General features: G+C 39.5%; 1 protein-coding gene across 2 annotated transcripts; it reads left to right on the top strand.

Moving 5' to 3' along the window:
• The first annotated feature begins 213 nt into the window (after positions 1-213).
• On the top strand, positions 214-21,570 carry pnocb (prepronociceptin b). 2 transcript variants are annotated; one of them, XM_034228511.1, is made up of 3 exons: positions 214-309; positions 14,882-15,118; positions 20,707-21,570. In XM_034228511.1, exons 2-3 carry the CDS (start codon positions 14,981-14,983, stop codon positions 21,352-21,354), a joined length of 786 nt encoding a protein of 261 aa, XP_034084402.1. In that variant the 5' UTR covers positions 214-309; positions 14,882-14,980; the 3' UTR covers positions 21,355-21,570. The 2 variants fall into 2 exon arrangements, with proteins under 2 accessions (XP_034084402.1, XP_034084404.1); XM_034228513.1 differs by having other exon boundaries at positions 223-309; positions 14,943-15,118.
• The last annotated feature ends 217 nt before the right edge of the window (positions 21,571-21,787 follow it).

Here is a 21,787-nt window from a genome sequence, read left to right as displayed (position 1 = left end):
CCTACGTCAGCACGGGTCACGGGTTGTCCGGGGTTTGTGCGTGACAGAACGGGGGAATCCACCCCTCTCTCTTACCCTCCTCTATGGTGATGTGAATGGTGATACACAGGGGAAGGGAGGGGGGGGGGGGGGGGGGGGAGAACTGGAGGGTTGAGCCAGGAGGGAAGGGGTGTGCCATTATAAGAAGCCTCAGAGGAGGCATGCGATCAGTTGTTGAAACCCTTAGCCTGAGGATACGAGCTGAGCCACTCAAACTCTCCTGTTGAAGCACAGAAAGAGGACTGAGAGATCTTTACGTCACAGAAACAGGTAAGGAAGTGCTCAACGGTGACTTTTTTGTATATGAGTGTGAGCTTATCTGTGTGTGACTTAAAAAAGAGTTAATTAGGTAAGGACTTGTTGTGTCTTCAATGCAGGAACCGTGGCTAATAGATCCTTTGGGGATTTTGTTTTTAAAGGGCAACCACTGTTGTGTTTCTCTCCCGTTTTCGTTTCTTCTTTCCAGCTTTGTAATCTTGGATTTTGACCTCGGAGGTGACGCTGTAAATAACCCTACTCACCTGCAGTCATTTTTTTTTCCATTACTCTGATTGTCTCCCTGCGGCTCTGAAGGCACCATAGTCACAGTCAGCAGTACCCACAACGCACCTGATAATTACTCAATTAACAAGAGAGAAAGTCCCGGATCATGCTGAGCACGCAGTTAAAGGTGTACCTGATTTTAGTCTAATAGAATACAGTATACATATATGAAATCGACCAACAATCCAAAAAGTATTATAAAATGAAGTTTAATGACACTGAAAAAGCTGGATTTTGGAATCGTTCCTCAAATTCTCACTAATATTTCAGCTTAATTCATCAAGCCCTTTTTATGAATTTTGGAGTATTGTCAGATTAAATACATCACACAAACGCTTCAAAGAAGATTGAAAAGCCATTTTATAGGTTTACAGGTGTCAACCTCAAACAATTGGGGGAAAAAGTAGTGAACGCTGTTAATATGCTAAGCATGGTAATAATGATTTTAATGATCAAGGAAATTAATGTGCATAATCTTTTTTTCCATTATCAGTAAAGACTATACTGGCGCAGATGGAGGAGGGGGGGGGGGGCTGTTGGGTGGTTAATGTGCCATTTACAGATAGATGACTTCACACAGGGGAAATGTTGGATGAAACATGTTTACAGGAAGCAGTCAAATACAGTATTTTATAAATCTAATACACTAATTATAATAATGGATTTTACTACAGAAAGTGGCATGATTGGCTGATTTAGTTTCTTTGTTTTTTAAATGTTAGAAACCCAACAGAAATCTAAATATTTGTATCCCACAACAGGCCGCTTGATATATGCATTTCCATACAATATTATAGATTTTATATTTCTTAATAATCTAAAATCAGTTTCACTTAATTCAATCATACATCACATTTTTGGCAGATTTCCTTTGCAATTTATTTATTTCGTCTTGTGCCAGTACATTATGACATGAGCATCTCTCTCTTATCAGTTAATACGAATTCAGTTAATAAGATTACCGCTGCCTGTGCTGAGATTAAACTAAAAACGGAGTACAGGATTTGTTGCCCTGTGTCAATATTCATTAAGGCCGCTTGCAAATCCTCTTTGTGATAACATGATGAATCACAGCAAAGTTACCAGATATTCCACACAAGTATCTTTGCATTTGTATCCAGCTTCACCTTGATAAAAGTGGCGAGCATGTCCAGCTTTCCAAGATTGCTTTCCCCCTACCGGGTGCATGTCCAATGGATTAGTGCAGGTGTCAACGCAGCTTAACAGTGACCAGATCAATGATGATGACACCATGTCAGCTGCCTCACACTCTGCAGAATTTCAGCTATTCACTTCTGGTGGGAAGCAACACTGCAGGAGTCCGTCATAAAGGGCGCAATGTCCCCTTTGTGTTAAAACCTTAAAAGTCAAGAGCTGATTTTTGATAATATGACATTTCTTTCCGGTTTTCAGAATGCATTCTAGAGGGGTTCGCTTGATTTTAGTATTAAAAACGTCTTCTTTTGTCAGTGCATGCAACTCTTTTTCCGGGTCTCATATCAAAATACTTCCAGCATCCACCATTTTTCTTTTAACCCACAGACCCCATCACATCTAATCCTGCATCAGCTTCTGTGACAGTTTATCAGCATCGAAGGCGATGTGTCTGTCTAACTCAGTGGGCTATCATGCAAGTTGCACAGGGAGAAGATTATTTTGCAGCCATTAAGACAGCTTCATGGGGCTTATACATGAGATAATTGTTGGTATGCGTCCCTCTATGAGGGCAGATCAGATGCTGGGAAATGATCTACCCTCAGGTGCTAAAACGTTCCCAATTAAAAGAAACCCTGCGAGTACAAATGATGGAAACAATAGTAATCATATGCTCAATTGATCTGATATGATGGGAATTTGGATATAAAGCGCATCATATCTCCACTTTGTATCGGTGCAAATGTGCATGTGAGATGCGGGATATGGGGAGGAATCAAATGCGTTTTATGATATTTCCACTCAATTTGTGCGCTCTGCAGTCTACATGAGATAGGATGTCCTAAAGTATAGCAAGATAAAGGCACATAGTTATCAAAACGTGTGATTTTTCCACCAGATATGATAATGATAATAAGAATTTGTGCGATAAAATAACTCATTTACACAATCTTATTTTTAAGCTTCAATTTAGCTGCAAATCATCATGAACTCAGTGCCCTTTACTCATGACTTCTTTCCCCTTATGCTGCTCATAATCTTTGTAATGCTGCTTCTAGGTGACAATAACTAGATTAACAGATAGATAACAGGTTCAATCATAAAACCTGGTGCAGCCGTGGCAGACGCCTCCAAATTGGATTAAACGCATTCTCTCAGATGAGTCATTTCAGGATCCTCAGGTCCTGAGTGGAAGGGCACAACTCACCTTCTCCTGCTCCTCTAAAGTCTGTGAGTCACACACTGTTTATCTGTGGCTGTGCAGGAGGCTGTGTGTGTGAGAGATCGTCATCCTCAAACTGAAGGGTTTTTTCGAAAAGAGTAACGTGTTATCAGTGTTTCGACAGGACAACAGGGGTCATGCTTGGTGTGGATTTCTGTGGTGATGCATGGTTCTTGTGGTTTTCTGCTGGGTTGTTTTTTAGCTTTGAGCTTAGGGAGGAATTAAGGGAGTGTAAGGAACACTGCTGGTAAGGTGTGTGTGTGTGTGTGTGTGTGTGTGTGTGTGTGTGTGTGTGTGTGTGTGTGTGTGTGTGTGTGTGTGTGTGTGTGTGTGTGTGTGTGTGTGTGTGTGTGTGTGTGTGTGTGTGTGTGTGTGTGTGTGTGTGTGTGTGTGTGTGTGTGTGTGTGTGTGGTGATTAAAATACATTTAAAATGTAATCAGAATCAGAAATATCTTTACCCCGGGGGAAATTGGTTTGCGTGATTAAAATAATTGAATAAAACTATGTATATAATCATAAGAAAGTAGAATGTAGAATGTCCAATAAAATATTTTATAAAATAGAATACAAAATATTTGTATAAACACAAGAAGCTAACATAAGAATGTGCAAAAAAAGTATTTAAAAAAGAATAGAAAAAAACCAATATAAGAAGTTAAATGAAAGTTCCATTGAAAGATAAAATAAAATAAAATACATTATGAATATTTAAATGAACATGATAAACGAATTTAAGAATGTGCAATACAAATATAAAACTATTTACCTAAGGAGTTCAGATACAAATGTGCTCCTTGTACTACGATCTATTGCTGTATTAGCATTAATAAGATATTCATTCAGATTTTTTTCGTTTCCTTTGCAATTATACAGTTTTGTCTTTTTACAGCAATATTGAGTGTAGTTGAAAACTGAAGTAGTTTTCCGGTTTCCTACAGCCCTGAAAAACCTTCACTAATAAGATGATGTAGCCTAAATAACGCCTGAGAGGCAAAGCCAAGGGCAGGAAAACATTGGAAAGCACTCAAAGAACATTGCACTAAGTGCACAGTAACTGAAGGTGACTCAGATAAGTGTTCCAAAATTATTATCACCTCGAAGATGTTCCGAGAGGTTTTTATTTGAGAATCGTCACAATACTATAAAGGTAAGGGGAACATGTTCTCCTTGTACCGACTATTACCCCCTCGGTCATTTATATCCCAGCGTGTAAACCATTCATTTTGGGAGGCAGAGTAACCAAAAACTAATCTGAAAATAATTCAATTAGGGTGGGCCTTTTAAATGAGTTTATAGAGTGCAGTGTAATTGCAGGCAATCAGTGACCTAAGAGCGATACAGTTTCTCATGTCAAGAGGCTCGCCTGATGACTCACCACATATTGAGAACTCAGGAGCCTGGTTTAAAGGAAATAACTCATTTAAGATTAACCTAACCCTTTGTAATTTTGATCTGACCAATAAATGCATTAAAATGGGGAGTAGAATATTCTATATATTTTTTTTCGAATCCATTGAAACGCTTAACAACTGGGGGTCACAGGGCACTTTAATGAAAGGTACCTCCCTTCTTACCTTTTGGGGTTCAAGCCGTAATTGTCAGAAAAGTTACCCATCGTTGAGTTTAAAAAACAAAACAAATGGTGGGTTCCCTGCTGAAATCTGAATGAAACTAAATGTTTCCGTGCACTGGTGCCCCTGTGTGTAGCTGGTGCCCCTTTTTGTTGGCCCTTTGTCCTCAGAAATCCTCAGTCTGCCACTACGCAAAACCTACATTCAGGATTTTGTTCAACCAAAAACACAAGTTAACTTTTCTTATTGACTCTTATTGGTATCTACCCATGCATACAGTATAGTCTTTTTATTTGGCCAGGCTCAGAGACATTCACGTCAGAGATGACTGAACCCCAATAAAATGCAGGTGAAGGTAATTTGGTTTGTGGTGCTTAACGTCCTCCTACCAACTGGGTTCTGTACGTCTTTTCAATCAATATGTTCCTCATGATTCTTATATTAGGTTTTTCTATCTCTTTTTTATTTAGTTCTTTTAAAAAATAACAATTTGTACAATATGTGTAAGGGTCTTAGGGTACCTCATTCAAAATCCCCCAATTGTTGCCAATACAGTTTTAATAGATGAAATATGATAGTTAAATGTTTGCCATGGGTCCTAGTTTGAAGTATCACACACTATAGTGTAGTATCTGTAGTGGGGAGCGAGCTGAAGCAGTCACACAGATTTCATCATGGGCTCTGTCTTTTTTCCTTTTATACAAACAATGCAAATACTTTCCTAAATAATAATCATCGTTTTTTTTCTTCAGGTGACATTAATTACAACAATGATAATGTTTGATAAGAAGGTATAAGTTAAAAGTCCCTATGATGGTCGTTTTGATGGCAGTAGTTTATTCTTAGGAATCCAGTAAGTAGTCTATTATAATGTTATTTTAAAAACCCTCCTGTTGTCTTCGGGTCAAATCTGACCGATTTACTACTTTCATCAATCATAACTTTTTGGTTTTACATACGATTGCATTAAGGCTTTATGATATCCTTCACAGTAGACATTTGAACATACAATTGCTGATCACCACTGTCATTGCATTTTGGATGATTTAGTCAACTTTGTAACACCATGGTGTTCCCGGTCAAGACCGCCATAAAGAGAAGGAATTAGTAACCATCCGGATCAGATCACACACACACACACACACACACACACACACACACACACACACACACACACACACACACACAACACACACACACACACACACACACACACACACACACACACACACACACACACACACACACACACACACACACACACACACACCACACACACACACACACACACACACACACACACACACACACACACTCTAGATCAGTGGTTCTCAACTGGTGGGTTGCGGACCCGTTTCGAGTGGGTCGCGGATGTGTGAGTGAAGAAAAGAAAAAAAGGCCCAATGTTCTAACGCTGTGCATGCAGTAGGCGTTGGACTGGAAGTACCGGAAAGCATAAACGGTTTTGAAAACTTCATCTTCTCAATAAAACATCTTTGCTGATGTTCTTTCGAGTCTTCTGGCCAATCAGAATCAAGATTGTTGCCGGAAGTCCCCACGGAGAATAACTTTGCGGTAGAACTCTTCTTTATACATCCATGGGTTCAACTTCAGATAGAAATGAACACATAATGAAATATGACCCCCGGTTTGATGATTGACAGGTCACAGAACAATGGGAGCTATCTACCCTACCCACAATTTAAAGTATTTCACACAGACTCTGCTATTTGCTCTTCTCTCTGTGTGGAGCAGCAAGTTCAGCTGTCAGAACAAAGTGAAAAACAAACAATGGCATAAAATATTATTAATATGTCGGTAATAGATTTATTTATTTTCTTCTCAGAGTGTACCAAAATACAGAGTTGATATGTTAGTATTTATATTGTTTAATAGATTTGAGTGGTTCAAAACGTCAGGTCGCGATTTGGCACACCTGGCACTCACAAACACACACACACACACAGAACAATTTGACACATTTCCCGCTCTTATGTGCCCATCCCCCGACATGGATCACACCTGGCACACACAATACATGTTCAGTGTCTGTTCTTTGTATATTTACTGCAGTTGTTCATGTATACCAGTAGTCTGATACAATATGTACAGTTTGAAAGGGTGTTAAATGAAATGTGGTGATGATTAATGTTTTGTGTGTGAATGTAATAGCAGTTAAAACAGGACCGGTCAAATTTGACCGCGAACACCAAAGTAAGGGGGGGGGGGGAACGAAGACATTAGGAGGGTTAAATATATTGTTAGAATTAGGGTTAAAAAGTCAACAGTAATGTGCGTCGCTAAAAAAAAATCCCTATCAATCTAGATAATTAACTTTCACCAAAACAACTTCATATCAAATAAATAGTCCCTATGAAAACATGTGTTTTGAGCAGCCCTGTTTCCTAGATTATGTTTACATAAATGTGTTTGTAGGATGAGGAAATTAGCATCATTATACAAACAAAGGAAGGGCTTTATTTGTGTGCTGTGCAATTTATGGTGAAGTGTTCATGGTGAGTAGTGGGTGTGAAAGGGCCTGCAAATTGACAGGGTTTATGTCTGTTGTTAGATTTAAGCAGCAAAAGTATTTTTGGTTGAAGCTTTGGTTCATTGTAGAAACTAGATTTTAAAATGATCCAACTGAAAAAACCCAACCGAGAAATCACAGAAAATGTTTTTAAAACATTGACAAGCAAACCCAAAACTGTCTTCAACACTGCTGTTATTTTTAGTTATTTGCATAAATTAATTCCTTAAAGAATGGACATCAAGTGAGAATTAATTGGGAAATTATGCATTTTTTATCATTATCATGGAGCCTTTTTTGCCTATCCCCTTTCTCCATTTGCACACTGAACTGCACTTAATTAGCCCATTATCTCAGATCAATGCATTTTCAACAAGCGATTACAGGCCGGTGTAAGGTGATAAAACACTCATGAATCTCCTCAGGTTATAAAGAATGAATTAGTACCATAAATGGCCCATGCATGAGATGTACAGTAAGGTTTTTTCATCATTTTTCGAAATGACCACATCTTTATGCAATCCATCTTCGGTGGCTCCTAGCTCAGGTTTGGCCTTTATAAATGGGAGTTGAGATCCACACACCAATGGAGGACACTCGAAACCTCAGCAATACGTCACTAAAGATAATAGATCTCAGCTGTGGATATGGAAACCAGAAGATGAGTGTAGGAACAAAGGGTGTGTTAGGGCAAGAACAGAAATGGATGCAAATGCATGAAAAAAGGAAACAGAAAGAGAGACCTCTAGGTTATCTATGCATTAGCAGACTCCTTTGTGTTTTTTCAGCTTCATGCAGACGCCTAATGGACGAGATAGAGTGAGTAAGCGCTTTGTCAGAGGCGAGCATACAGCTATTCTTCTCCCACACTCACTGTGGTGACACCTTAGCCCCCTCTCCACCCTTCATTAAAGCCGCTAATGCTAATTTATCCCACCGTTAGCTTTATTAATACACTTGCAACTTTGTCAACGGTGCACAGGCTGCTCGGATGCCGTGTTCCTTCATTCACTTGTCGGGTAGGAACACAAAGGGGGCTTTTTGTGAGGGGCTGTATGGAAAGCATTGATGCAACCAAGGAGTCTAAAGATATCAATGCATAGTATATTTTCTTTGTATCCTGTTTCTGATTCCCCTACACCTTATATAACAAGATAATATTAATGGCAAACTACTGGAAGAGTATGAGGATCAGACATACAAGGGGAAAGAGGGGGAAATAAGAGAGAATTAAGTCAAAATCTCCAGAAACAAAGTCAAACTTTCAGAACTCATGCTTACAAGTTTTCGACACCTCCACGTTTTTCTTGACATCTTCACTTTATTCTTGAAATGCAGAATGCTCCTCTCATTTTTCGATGTACCTATCCCTTTCTCGTCCGTACAAACTCAATTAAATGGAGGGGAAATAACAAGAAACAGTACCATAGAGTTGTTTATGTATTTCAGGCAGTGGCCAAATTGTACTCAGAAAAGAAAACCAAATACATGGGACTCATGGTTCTTTTATGAATGCTCTGATTGCCTCCTCTGTGTTTAAAAAGGAAAAAACATTCCAACTTGCAAACACGTAACATCAGGGTCTTAGTTAACCCTAATGGATGCATAAAACAGCATATTGGTTTGGCCACAAATGGCTAAAAGCTTTCATTTGTGCGAGATGGAAAGAATAATCTAAAAGTAAAGGCACATCAGGCCTTTCGTTATAGTTCATTTTCCTTTTGCTTTCATGCCGGCGTTCATTTAGGTGGGCAAGGTTGTTTGTATTTGTGAGTGATGAAGATCTCTTTTAAAATGCAACTCTTGTAACGAGTTCCTAGGCCCCTGGACGGATTATGCTGCTGTGTAAGGGCCCCCATTTCCTAGCGACCACTTTATCCGTTTGCGAAAGCCATATATCGACTCTATGCAGCCAGTCATCTGCTAGCTTTGTCAGATAGATTATGCAAATAATATGAAATGTTAGAGGTGGCTGAAATAGTATGCAAATTCATTGGCAAGGGTGGTTAAAATGGACCCGTAGCAATATCATGACCAAGAACTGCATCATTACTGGAACAGAGCAGAAAGATGAGTGTGCATGTCATGGCTCAAAGCGTCATAAATGTAAAGGGAAAAGATTCAATTTGTAGTTATTGAGAATGAAAAGTTGTGACTCCTTCTGCCCCCGGTTGTCACGAGCGCCCAGGGATAATAATCATACCAAAGCATGCTGATAAAAGTGTGATGATTAAGACATGAAGGTAAAAATAAATCACTGTAATACATTTTTTTGGATGAGTCTCCCCTCTTGGTAGTCGGGGGGCGCTATGCTCTATGGTAGATGTGATTCAAAGACAGAACTTACTTGTTCTATTACTTGTTACCAGAAATGTGTTAGCATGTAAGCACTTCAGGCTTCCCTCATTTCAAAGTCAATGGTCTTGTTGAGAGCCGTAATACAAGCTTACAATATTTGTTTAAGTTTTGTTCCATTACATAACAATTGTCAGTAGACACCCCACTGGTGAACATTTATGGCTTTTATGTGTCTTAAAATACAGCGGTTGCTAACAGGTGGCTACATGAAACCACTAAACATCATCAAGCCGAACATCAGCCACTGCTTAGCGGAAGTGAACATTTGTGATTGAAATAATGGTTTTTATAGCATTACGACTGCTATTTACTTCTGGTGATTGCATTTAAGCTTCAACATCTACAAAAGTAGTGTTAATATGCGGAGATTGTCCTGGTGAACAAAACGTCTAAGTATCATAAAGGTGCGTATTCCACAGATACTTTTTTCTTCGAAGTTCCAAATTCCAATGGAAAGATCACATTTGTTTTTCGTCAAGGGAGCCACTCCATAGCATCTCAAAATATGACTGAAAATTGTGTTATAGATGAGGAAACACAATTATTATTATTATTTTAGCCATAGTAGTCAATGAGGATTTTCTTTAATGGAATTTTCCCTTATTAGCTTTGAGCTAAATGCTCAATGATTAATATCAACCTCTCAAGGAATAATCAGGGTTTTACCAATGTTATTATACATCCTCTTGGAGCCACATACAAATATTCCAGTCTGGGCCATGTGGTGGACACACTCACGGATCTATAGAGCCATCTCTAGAGCCAGCCATGCAGGTGACTCAGAGAGTTCTGACCAAAAGACAAGGAACCTGTGCAGTGATGGCCAAGTGCTCGCTATTTGTCTTTTCTAGGAGCTCACCACTTGACTAAAGTACTTCCACCACTTTTTCCAAATTCATCATAGGTAACAAATACAATCCTCTAACCTTCATTGCTCTTCAGTGAACCAATAACAGTCATTTGAAGGTGCACTCCAGCAATTTAGTATTGCACTTCAATACAATTGGGAGTCTTAGCAAAGACATTTTTAACAGAGAATTGTCAAATTGAAACAGCAGAGGCTGAGATGTCCTTCCTTTAAGTTTGGGTAAAACTTCAGAAACACTAAATCCTACACTTCCCATAATGCCAATGGAAAGCATCAATCATTAGTGCCTGCCCATCATTTCAAAATCTCCATTCTGTAATGAAGACTTTATATCAAGAGGTGATTTTTGAGAGTTTTTACTCCAATCATTCACCCATCGTGTGTTCAAATTCAGGTCAAGTTTACAATCTTATAGACCCTTTGTTTGATACTCGTTTAAAAAAAGAAATGTGTACGGCTGTAGGTCTGCCCATGTTCTTGTCCTGATCAGTAATAAAAGTTAGGATGTTATTTCATTTGGTCTACCTCACCCAATCAAACTTGTAACTTCTATTTACACTACCACCACAGCATAAATAAAACATTGTTTCAGGCCATTTGGTCAGCTCAGCCAAAGGGGGCAAATTGGCTATTGATTAGGCAATTTAAAAAAAGATGGACTTTTATTAATCCCTCGTGGGGAAATTGTTTCTCTGCATTTGACCCATCCTAGTGTTAGGAGCAGTGTGCTGCCATTTTGAACGGCGCCCGGGGAGTAGTGTGGGGAACGGTGCCTTGCTCAGGGACACCTCGGTAGCACTTGGTCTTGCCGGGACTTGAACTGGTGACCTTCCAGTTGCCAAGCCAAGTCCCTATCAACTTCGCCACCACCGCCCACCTGTGTTTATGTACGTCCCTGTTATAAAATCAAATCAAGTGCTCAGTACATGTCCTATGAGCTCTGTATTATTCAGTTTCTAACATGTTCAATTATTCCTTGTGGAAAAAAAAGAATCGATTACATGCACCTAAACTCGCTTGACTTTGCATGCTTTCCATGTTAATAAATTGATTCTTGCCATTCGCAGTGCGTCATACCAAAGCTATAAAGCCGATATACACAACCTGAAAGTGGCCATCCTGTGTAGGGGAATATGTCTCTACATTCAATGTTTTAAAAGAGCAGGACTCACTCCTGTTAATACTATATACTATTGGGTAGTAAAGGGTTACGTGCAAACAGATGTACTGCACTGTATGTACTGAAACAAATAAACATTTAGCAAATGCAGTCACTTTAACCCCTCCTGTGTCAATGAGTATATCAATACATATCATTACACACGCTCACTTTAAACATCTTGAGGCCGCAGTCTGATGAGAGTGTACTGTAGCCCATTAACACTTAATATCCTTGACAATTGTTTCACACTAACAATAATGGCTTCCATTCTAAAGAGAGACGGCAGCATATGATGGCTTGGCAACTCATACCCAGAGCTTTTAGAAAGATACAAATTGCTCTCCTGCCAATTCATCGAAAGCCAGATTCAGCTACATACATCTTCAGGCAAATGTAATTGAATGAGGGAATAAAGGTTTATCATATTTATGTATTCCTCAAATCATCCTAGAAACTTGTAAAATTGAAATTAAGTTCTAAAGCTTTATGATGATATATTAGTTGTCTGCAGAAGATTTAATAATGTGCCCATAATAGTTTAACTTCAAGCCTAGCTCCCAATGTTCCAACACGATCCTCTGAATGCGTGTTCATACACAAATGGTCTCCAAACCATTGTCTAATTATGAAGCTAAAGACCGACATTGCACCACTTATCAATTTGAATAGTGTTGACAAAAATCCTGCATATTAATACACTGGCAGAATATGATCAATGTGTGAAAGCTGCATCTTTGTACTGCTGGAGCATATACAAGGCCTACACCATCACTTACTTTCACACATGTGTTCATCTTACTTAGCAGGGGCCACTCCGGAGCACACAACAATATGAAATGGGATTAGTCAGCAGGCTAGCAAATGATCATCACACAAAAACATCTAAGCCAGGCAAACAAACAGGTCCCTCTATTGATTTCCCAAAAAGCCATTTATATATTTGTAGATGGGCCAAAGTCACACACGACTTGTTTCATATGCTATCGACTACGAATGGTAATGGCACAGTGAAAACGGTCACGGTGTACTAGTTCACGTCAATGTACCTTTCAACATGACACCAACTCCACGCATTGTTAAATATTTTATTCACTCTCATCAATAAGATGTCTTTACTGGGGGATTGTGTTGTGGCTCACTGTGACTTCTACCACTTGTCTCTGGCTGTGAAAACATTGAGTGTGAGCTCCATGTGAGCAGATGGGGGCTTGTGTGGGTCAACAGGACATTGGAAGCATTTTTTTTATATTTAATACTGAATAGCATTGCATCCAACTATTCATATCATTGGATTACTTTGGCTAAGTACATTCAGTATACAGCTTTTGTGTTATTATAGAAATCTCAAAGTCTTCACTGTTTGTATATTGCACCTGCTTTTCAAACCAGTTATGCCCTAACCCTTACCCTTTTTTGATTTTTTTAAAAACACATACAGTTATTTTCGTATCTTATATGCAGTCTTAAGCCATAAGGAATACAAAGGAAATCCAAAAAATATCCATAAACATGTTCATATACTCAAGAGATATACATTTACTGTAAGAGAGAGCCAAAATAAGATTGAATATTGGAAACAATCACAAGTTTACACAAATATGACTCTAAATAAATGCTAATGCTGTGTATGTGCTAGCTGTGTTGAATTATCAACAGTTAGCTAACAAGTTTGTCATATCAACGTAAAAAGACAATAATATTTCCTCATATATTTTCCGTGTTGTGTTAACAGCTTGTTTCCGCTGCTCCAGCAGTTAGCATCACAAGGGGTCCCTCGAGAAAAACAAACTAGCCCACATCACGGTCTTATTACTTTGTCACCAGCGCTATGCTAAAGGTGGCTAATGCGCTAAGCTAATGCGCTAAGCTAAAGGCAGCGAGATGGCGTCTCTCATCTTGTTAGCAACTGCTGTTTTCAACACACGTAAAAGCTTCATACATTTACAAATGGCCCAAAAATTACCTTCATGCAGATAAAGTGGATTTTTCTTGGAAACGAGCTAAAGTTATGTTAAAATTCAGTGTTACTTACCAAATTGCATCTGATCTGTTGATCTGTGAGATCTACATCTCTGAAATCATCTCAAGCACTAGAGGTTTACAATTTAAAGGGGCAAGTGTTTATGGATAAGCAAAACATTTAAAAATTCTCCAACTTCAAATTGAATGAAAACTACATAAAGGACATGGTTCAGCTAAGCCATGGACTTGGTTCATACAGTATGGGTCTGGTTGTTCAACCCAGTCTCACGGCATTTCGCGTTAAAGTCACGACATTGAATCTATTGATTCGTGTTCACCAACACGATTTTCCCCTTTTTTTCGTGTCACACAGAACGATTTTAAAAGCAATGTATTTCTATTGGTAGTATGTTTCGTGCCTGCAGCACGTCTTTTTGTCCGTTCGGGTCTTGGAAGACCGGAAGCTGTGGGGTTCATAAAAACATGTTTTTACTCAATATCAAGCCAAGATTATTGTTTTTATTTTAAATCGTATAATGTCGGACTTTTTTTGTCATCTGTGAGGAATAGAAATGGGGCTCAGAGCCTCAGAATACTGAAATCTGTATTTTTTAAAATCTTTTTTTCCTTCTAATTTGTTATTCTTTTCTAAATAACACACTGTTATTTACTCACCAATAACACACAATTATCCTTGTTTTTATTTATTTGTTTAATTCTATAATCTCGGGCTTTTTTGGCGTCCGTCAGGAACTGAATTTGATATTGAGTAAGAACATGTCTTTATGAACCCCACAGCTTCCGGTCTTCCAAGACCCGAACGGACAAAAAGACGTGGTGCAGGCACGAAACATACTACCAATAGAAATACATTGCTTTTAAAATCGTTCTGTGTGACACGAAAAAAAGGGGGAAATCGTGTTGGTGAACACGAATCAATAGATTAAATGTTGTGACTATAACACAAAATGCCATGAGACTGGGTTGGGTTGTTGGTGCGGCAGCAGTGTATAGGCAGAACCAATCTCTGGTGTTGTGAGTGGCTATTTTTTTGTCGTTATTTCTGTATTATGGGATGATATAGCTCTGAGTGACAGGATAAATTGAGGTCGGGAAGTGGAGGTCAGACAAATACACTGTGCACCATGGCTCACAGATTTTTTGCCTCTAGCTTTTGTTGATATTGGGCTCAACAAGGTCTCCCTGATGTCTTTAAGCACAGATCCTCTCTCTATCCTCTATTCTGCTGTATGATATCCATCAGTGATCCACCCCTGCAGTGGCCGCTTCCTGCCCACAGGAAAATACCCAGGTTTAACTCTCTCTTCAGCCCTCCCACACTGTCCATCTCCTGATGTTGGGCGAACACCACCACCAACGCTTTGACTGACCGCCCAAATCCAGCTAATGATTCCTATAAACTGGAATTGATTCAATGTTCGTGTCGCTCTGTCTGCTTTCCCCCTGTAGGCTGGACCCAGGCTTTATCTCACAGATTCTCCAGCTGTTGACCCTTGTTTTATACTTTTGGGCCCCTGTTTGTCGCTTCCTGTCTGGCTTTGCTGAGCGATGAAGATCCCTCTGTGGTACTTGGCGGTGCTGCTGGCGTGTCTCTTCACCCCTGGACGCAGTGACTGCCCGGGGGACTGCGTGGCCTGCGGTCTGCTCCTGGAGCAGCAGCAGCTGCAGCAAGCCTTCAACACCATGGTGAGTATGTGAGTGTGAGCATGTGTGTTGATAAGAGCATCCACTTTGGCAACAGTGCCTTTAGCACCCTGATTAAAGTGTGTTTGTATATTCAATCATGATAAGAGCTTCTGCGTAATGCGTTGTTTGACACTACTTTGTGCACTTTGTTTGCCTTTATGAGAGTGAATATGGGGGAAGAATAATGTGATTTTTTTATCTTTCACATGCTTTGAAATCTTATTTTTAAGTATTTTATCAAAAGAAATGTGTGTACTTTTATTTGTACGGTATTATGGTGGTTAAAGGGATAAAAAGCATATGAAGTACACATTTACTGTCAATTAAAGCCAAAAAGCCTCTACACAAATCTTTTCCAAACTATTTTAAACTTTAAAAAGAAAACAGAAAGAAAGAGAAAACTAATCAAGTAAAAAAGGAAATAAAAAAGGGAAAATAATACGTAATAAAGATAATTGATTTTAATGTATAGCAAAATGTCCAGTTGTAAGACAAACAAATAAAGTATTTGAAATAAATTGCAAAAAAATAGAAAGGATGAGGAAAATATCGAACTAAAGAGGGGAAAAAAATAAAGAGAGAAAAATAAATAATAAAGAGAATGCATTTTTGTTTAGAATCTAATTGTGAGTGTGTAGCAAAATTGCCAGTTGAGAAATAGGATCCAGGAAGTCCTGTTTGAGTAAGAGACCAGATGTAGTGATGAGCACCATACTGCTAAATACAATTCTTAAATAAAGCTGTTTATTTCTGAGCTCCTCAACATTTTGGAGATCTATTTCCTCCGGATAGAATTGGTATTATTTCTGTTTCCTATTGGAGGGGGTTATTTGCATGTGTGAGTATCTCCAGCACTTGTGCAATGCTTCGTGACCAACATGAAGACACCAGCTTCTGCACAGAGAGAACGCTCTCCGAATTCAAACCCAAACTCGAGTGCATCACACAATCTAATTTCCAAACAGTGTGAGACGCGTCAGCGGGGTAAAAATAGTCCGTGGGCGTCCATGAATAGCTATAGGATGGCTAATTTAGCTGATAATGATGCAGAGAAAGACAGCTGGGGACCTTTTGGGGAGTTGTAATAGAACTCTGCAATTGACTGCTGCTCGGTATCATCAGCCGGGGCTTACATCGGTGACTGACACATTTTTATCAGTTCCTCATTGTGTTAGCTGCTTTCCCATTGAGCCACAGATGGAATCCGCCAAGCAATTCCATTGTTTCCCCTCTCCAGACTGAAAGAGTGTGTGTGAAGACACCGGTGTTTGTTACAATGTCAAGAGCGTTGATTTATTCGTGCACACACCTACACACCCGACTGCCCACGCACCCAGACACACTCACACATCAAGTGTTTCCTAGTAGCTTCCCATCCACTGACTGCACTCAATGCTAATCTTGAAGGTAAATGCCAGCAGATGTTTACATTTGTGCTAATCGTCCATGTAACAGCTTTTATTTACATAATTCTAAGCAGCTTCTGTATAATTTCTTCTTATATAAAATCCTGATACATTTTTAATGACCTTCTTTAGAGGCCATTTGGTACACATAGCTGTCTGTTGTGAAATCACAACTTACAGTTTAAAGTGCAGCAGATACGGTACTCCTTATTTTTGTCAGTAGAATGACATCGAGTTTAGATTATTGTACACCACTGAAGTAGTGATGGAAGAAGAGTTGTAGCTGTGATATATATAGAGAAAAATAAATCAAAAGTAATACTCAAAATGTAAAGTTAGTTAGGAGATATAAAGTATTAACAAAAGTTTTGGGAAACTTCACACTGGAATAGGTTCAACTACAGCCAATCTATAGGGGGAAATCTAGTTTGGTTGAATAAAGCAACTTGGAAAATGTAGTTAAAGAATACGCTTAACACTAACCCAACGTTTTTTAAATGTCTCAGTTTTAAGGGGTTCTATAATGCTGCAGTAATTCCCCGTCAGAAAAGGCAGTTGTACAGCAAAGTAAAGAGATGAAAATATCCTAAAAATAGTTTTAACTTTTTACTTAATTTTTTTTTTTTAGGTGGCTAAAATACACTTTTTTGCTGCCTCGTACAGTGAATATCTGTTTCTCCCAACTGGGGTCGTTACGCCATTTTTATGCAACTACTAAGTAACTCTACCCTTTCATCCTTAAACGTATGATGTGATGTAGTCAGTTATCATGATTAGACGTCCTCTTTGTTTTAGGATCCCATATGGTCTCATAAGATAACGTGTTGGATTGATGGTTGCATCATTATCATGGCATTTAGCCAGTTATGTGTAGAGTTCAAGTGTACACCACGGGGTGGCCAGGTAGATAACAAGGGTGACCCTTAATGCCCTTGTTCCCTCCATTCCTTAGATACGGCCCTGTAAGTGAGGAGTTTCTGTCCCCTATCCCAACAACAACATAATCCTATTTAGTTTTTAGTTTTAATGACTTTGTTTGATTGATGGCAGAGCTTGTGACAAAGGTCCCCAGCCACAATTGAACCTGGGATGATGTGATTAGTCTAACCTTGACATCATTTTTAAGTCCAAACCGTGAACCATTCTCAAATAAAATAAAAATAAAATAAAGCATTTCAAAGCATCCACATTATGGATGAATCTTATAGCCATGTTTATCCTATGGCCTTCACAAGTACACACACACACACACACACACACACACACACACACACACACACACACACACACACACACACACACACACACACACACACACACATACACACACACACACACACACACTCCTTTAGATTGCTCCATTGATCAGACGTGGAGAATCCCCTGGTGTGCTCATTTAATTTACGATGGATAATTAATTTCTGCTCATAGATTCACAGCGGAACTCCCTATCCTCTCATCCCTTTGATGTGAGCAGGTTTTCCCATAACAATGCAATTTATCTCATTTGTGAGAGATTTGACGAGTAAATGGGATTTGCTTCTTACCTCAAACTGAAATTTAACTTTAAGAAGAAGGGAGAAAGGAGAGATGTGCAGCTGTAGCCTATTTACTCTGTCTGTAAAGACAGTAATGCATTGTGGTTTTCTACTTTCAAGAGTATTAATGGAAAACTCAGTCCTATCTGAATTAAGGCAGCAGGTTAAGTGTTTGGGCAGAATTGTTTCAGGACTTAAAATACAAATATTGGTGCTCCCCTTGCAAACACGCTACGCAACGGCAACACTGCACTTTCAAAAACAGTGTTAATGTAAAAACACTACTGTGCCAAAAGAACATGCAAATTAATAAACATATTCACCAACACATGCGCAGCATTTAAAAACATTCACCAACTTGATGAAACATTGTGTTTTGTCAGTATGTTTGAATTGACTAGGTTAGCGACTTTAGCTAGCTAGCTTATAGCAGATCTGTAATAATATCGGAAGGAATTATGCTGTCACATTGTTAAAATAAACCAATAAATCCTACATTTGAGGTGGGTTTCCAGTGACAGTTGGCCAACTTTATTATCCCCGAATGTCATTGAGTGCTCTTGTCCCAGCTATGTGCATCACTATTTAGTGTCCCTGTTTCCGTTGTGAGCTTCTTGTAGCGAATAGTAAATGTTATTATTTGCAGCGTGTTGATTATGCAGAATCTTTAGTAAACGCAACACATATTTCTTAATTTGCATGTGTTTTGCCACGTGTGTTCTTTGTCATTTGCATTGTTTTTGAGCATTGTATTTGCAGCACGATATTCCTAATGGAAGTGTTTTGGGATGTTGTAAAGCCTTTGCCCCTGGTGTGGCCACCATAGTTTTGGCAACAAAAACAAGAATCATAGCTGATAAAGCAGATGAAACAAAGTTGAAATGTTCTTCATTTGTCCTTACCTTCATACTGGTGTTATACTGTAACTGCCAACTGTCAGGTGTGATGATAATAAAACCGCACAGGGAGTCAGTGATTTGACTCTGACGAAGCACATTCTACATAAAAAGCGCCATTCCAAAATACAAGGCATATCATTTTAAGAGCAAATGTATCATTACCAAAAGTTGAAGGGCCAATCTGAAAAAGATTGGACGTAATTTACCTGCTGTCCTTCAAACCGACTTGTTATTTCTTCCAATTTTGTGCTGTCAATCACTTAGCAAAGGTAGAAGTCCCATTTATCAAATGATGGACGTCTCATATTGGCACGTAATTATCCGAACACGGCAGGAACAGCTATCCCATTAACTCCCATGAAACACACGCCATCCATGTCAAGAGACTGCTTTCTCAGCCTGGGTGCAGTTGTACAGAAAAGTTGTATCACTTTTCACGTTAAAAAAGAAGTGTGATTGCGTTCCATAAATGATACGATGACCTTGGACAATATATCTATAAACCTTGCACTCAAATTAACCTAATCAGCTTATTTGCGAGATATAATACAAAAGTACAAATGCATCTGGAACTAAAGTGTGAAATTGTTCAATCATTAAGAGGCTTTTATCTTACTCCTCCTCACTGATGGCCTGATTAGTGATAAGGCAACACGAACAGGAGGTGTCCATGCATGAGTGTCTTTAGAGCTGCATTTTTCGTTATCTTTATATGAGAAATGGCTGCAACAATCATGTTTGACAAACCTAGAGAGAATGACAGACTCTGCAAATTCCCTCAGCTCTATGCAGTATTTCCTTGTTTTGGCATATCAGTCTACAACTTTTGGTTAAGTCTCTCGGCTTTCATTACTATTTTCCAGCTAATTTACTGATCACACACAGTACTGTGGTGCTATGGTACTATGAGGTGAATGACGGCCCCCTAAAACTCATGGATTTTGTCATGGATGTATGCTGCTACTGTATGGAGTAAAACATTAGGCTAGTAGCTTGGCTAGTGAGACATGTCAAGCCTCACTGTGTCACAATATGCTGTTGTCAGCCTGTTACCGTGTGTTTTTTTAGGCCCTCACGTTACACCCGTTCTGAATGTTATTAATCCATTTTGTGGCAAAACTATACGTAACTGCACATTGTGAAACAGTCACATTTTTAAACATGTCGTAATCATTGTGAACTAAAACAAAGCTTAGGTAGAGGCAACAAAACAACAAAAGATCATGATTTGGGTTCAAATGTTTTTTACATAACTTACGTTATTTATGTACATTCAGTACGTAGCTACCGTTAAGGAAGGCAGTGTTCTGGGAGTGACGCTGTCTTTGCCACTCTTTTATAGGTTATATAATAATCAATAATTGAAGACAACATGCTGCTAAGCCCATGATGACACAAATGTATGCTAACGATGACAAATAACAACGACGATCTAATGGGATAATAACACCTGAAGTGAGTGCATGTTGCCGCCTGTGGGGATTTCTCTTTGTTTGGCCATTCTGAGAAAGTGTCAATACTCTCAAATGAAACACCAAGAGTCTCAGCAGCCTGACTAAAGAGTAGGAAAACCTACGGATTAAGTCTTTAATTGGTTTTCAGGCCTTCGAACTTGTTGCCTCTAAAACTCTCTACAGTACTTATCCCCCGGCTGGAGAGTGTTTTTACATTAAGTAAACATAAAAGGACCACAATCTTAAACTTTGTATCATTCTAGAACCTAAACTCACTCCGTCTCTCTGCAGGTGTGCTTGCTGGAGTGCGAGGGTCACGTCTCTGCTTCGATCACATGGGAGGTCTGTAAACGTGCTGTCAAGCTATCTCACCATCCCACACTTTCCGAGGTAGGCGCTATGTTCAAGAGAACCGGAGAGGAGCTGGAGTTGACCTCTCTTGACCTGAACTCGGACAGTGAACTGCTGCAGTCTGCAACCGCAGAGCGCTTCCAGGAGGGGGAGCAGGAGGAGGCCCCCTTTGAGCAGCGCAGTGCCCAGTATGACTCATCACTGCTGGAATCCTCCGAGGAGGGGGAGGGCCTGCGGGGCCTGGATCTCAGTCTGGAAGAGAGGAAGCAGAGGGAGGAGAGGAATGTGGAGAGTGACAGCCAGCTAGAAGTGGAAGAAGATGACGGCTCGGAGGCCATCACCTTATCCAAACGCTTTGGTGGCTTTCAGAGGGGGCGCCATGGATACAGGAAGCTGATTGGCTCGCCCATTAGGCCCCTACAAAAGCGCTACGGCGGGTTCATAGGTGTCCGGAAATCAGCCCGTAAATGGAACAGTCAGAAACGTGTGAACCAGCTGCTCAGGCAGTACCTGGGCATGAGGAGCAGCCGCAGCGGCCGGCTCACCAACAACCCTGTAACTCGGGTGTGGAGGCAAAACAAACTGTAATGTATTTCTGTTGCTCTCACTACCCCAGTTACCTCGACCAATCATGTTTCCAGCAGCTCACTCCAATTTGAAGTGTGACGTCACCAACAGACTCCGCCATCTCGCTGCACCTCTCTCTGTGTCTCTCAGTAATGAGGAATGTTTTGACCTTGATGTCCTTCTTATTAAGCATATTTTCATGCCATTATGTGAAATAAAATAATTAGAGAAGTTCAATTGAATATATTTTTGTGTGTTGGTGTAATAAAAGGGGCCAAATGAGTTCGGAAAACAGGTTCACTGCAAGCTTATCACCAGAGGTGAGACCTGAGAGTGTGACATTTAAAATCATGTTTAATGCACTTTCATCAATGTGTGGATGGGACTGAAGTAGCTTCAGTGTTTTTTTGCATTCTGTAGTTTGTTACAAATGTCCAGCTCTCATGTAATAGAC

This window comes from Gymnodraco acuticeps, unplaced genomic scaffold (genome assembly GCF_902827175.1).
Source record: "Gymnodraco acuticeps unplaced genomic scaffold, fGymAcu1.1, whole genome shotgun sequence".
In the NCBI taxonomy this organism is placed as follows: Eukaryota; Metazoa; Chordata; class Actinopteri; order Perciformes; family Bathydraconidae; genus Gymnodraco; species Gymnodraco acuticeps.
This window is presented reverse-complemented; position numbering and strand designations above follow the sequence as displayed.

What these genes read in the sequence shown, in the direction of transcription:
- pnocb (XM_034228511.1), top strand. Translation starts at nt 14,981, where the DNA reads ATGAAGATCCCTCTGTGGTACTTGGCGGTGCTGCTGGCGTGTCTCTTC. An exon ending in AGCAAGCCTTCAACACCATG is followed by an intron (nt 15,119 to 20,706) that starts GTGAGTATGTGA and finishes GTCTCTCTGCAG; the next exon opens with GTGTGCTTGCTGGAGTGCGA.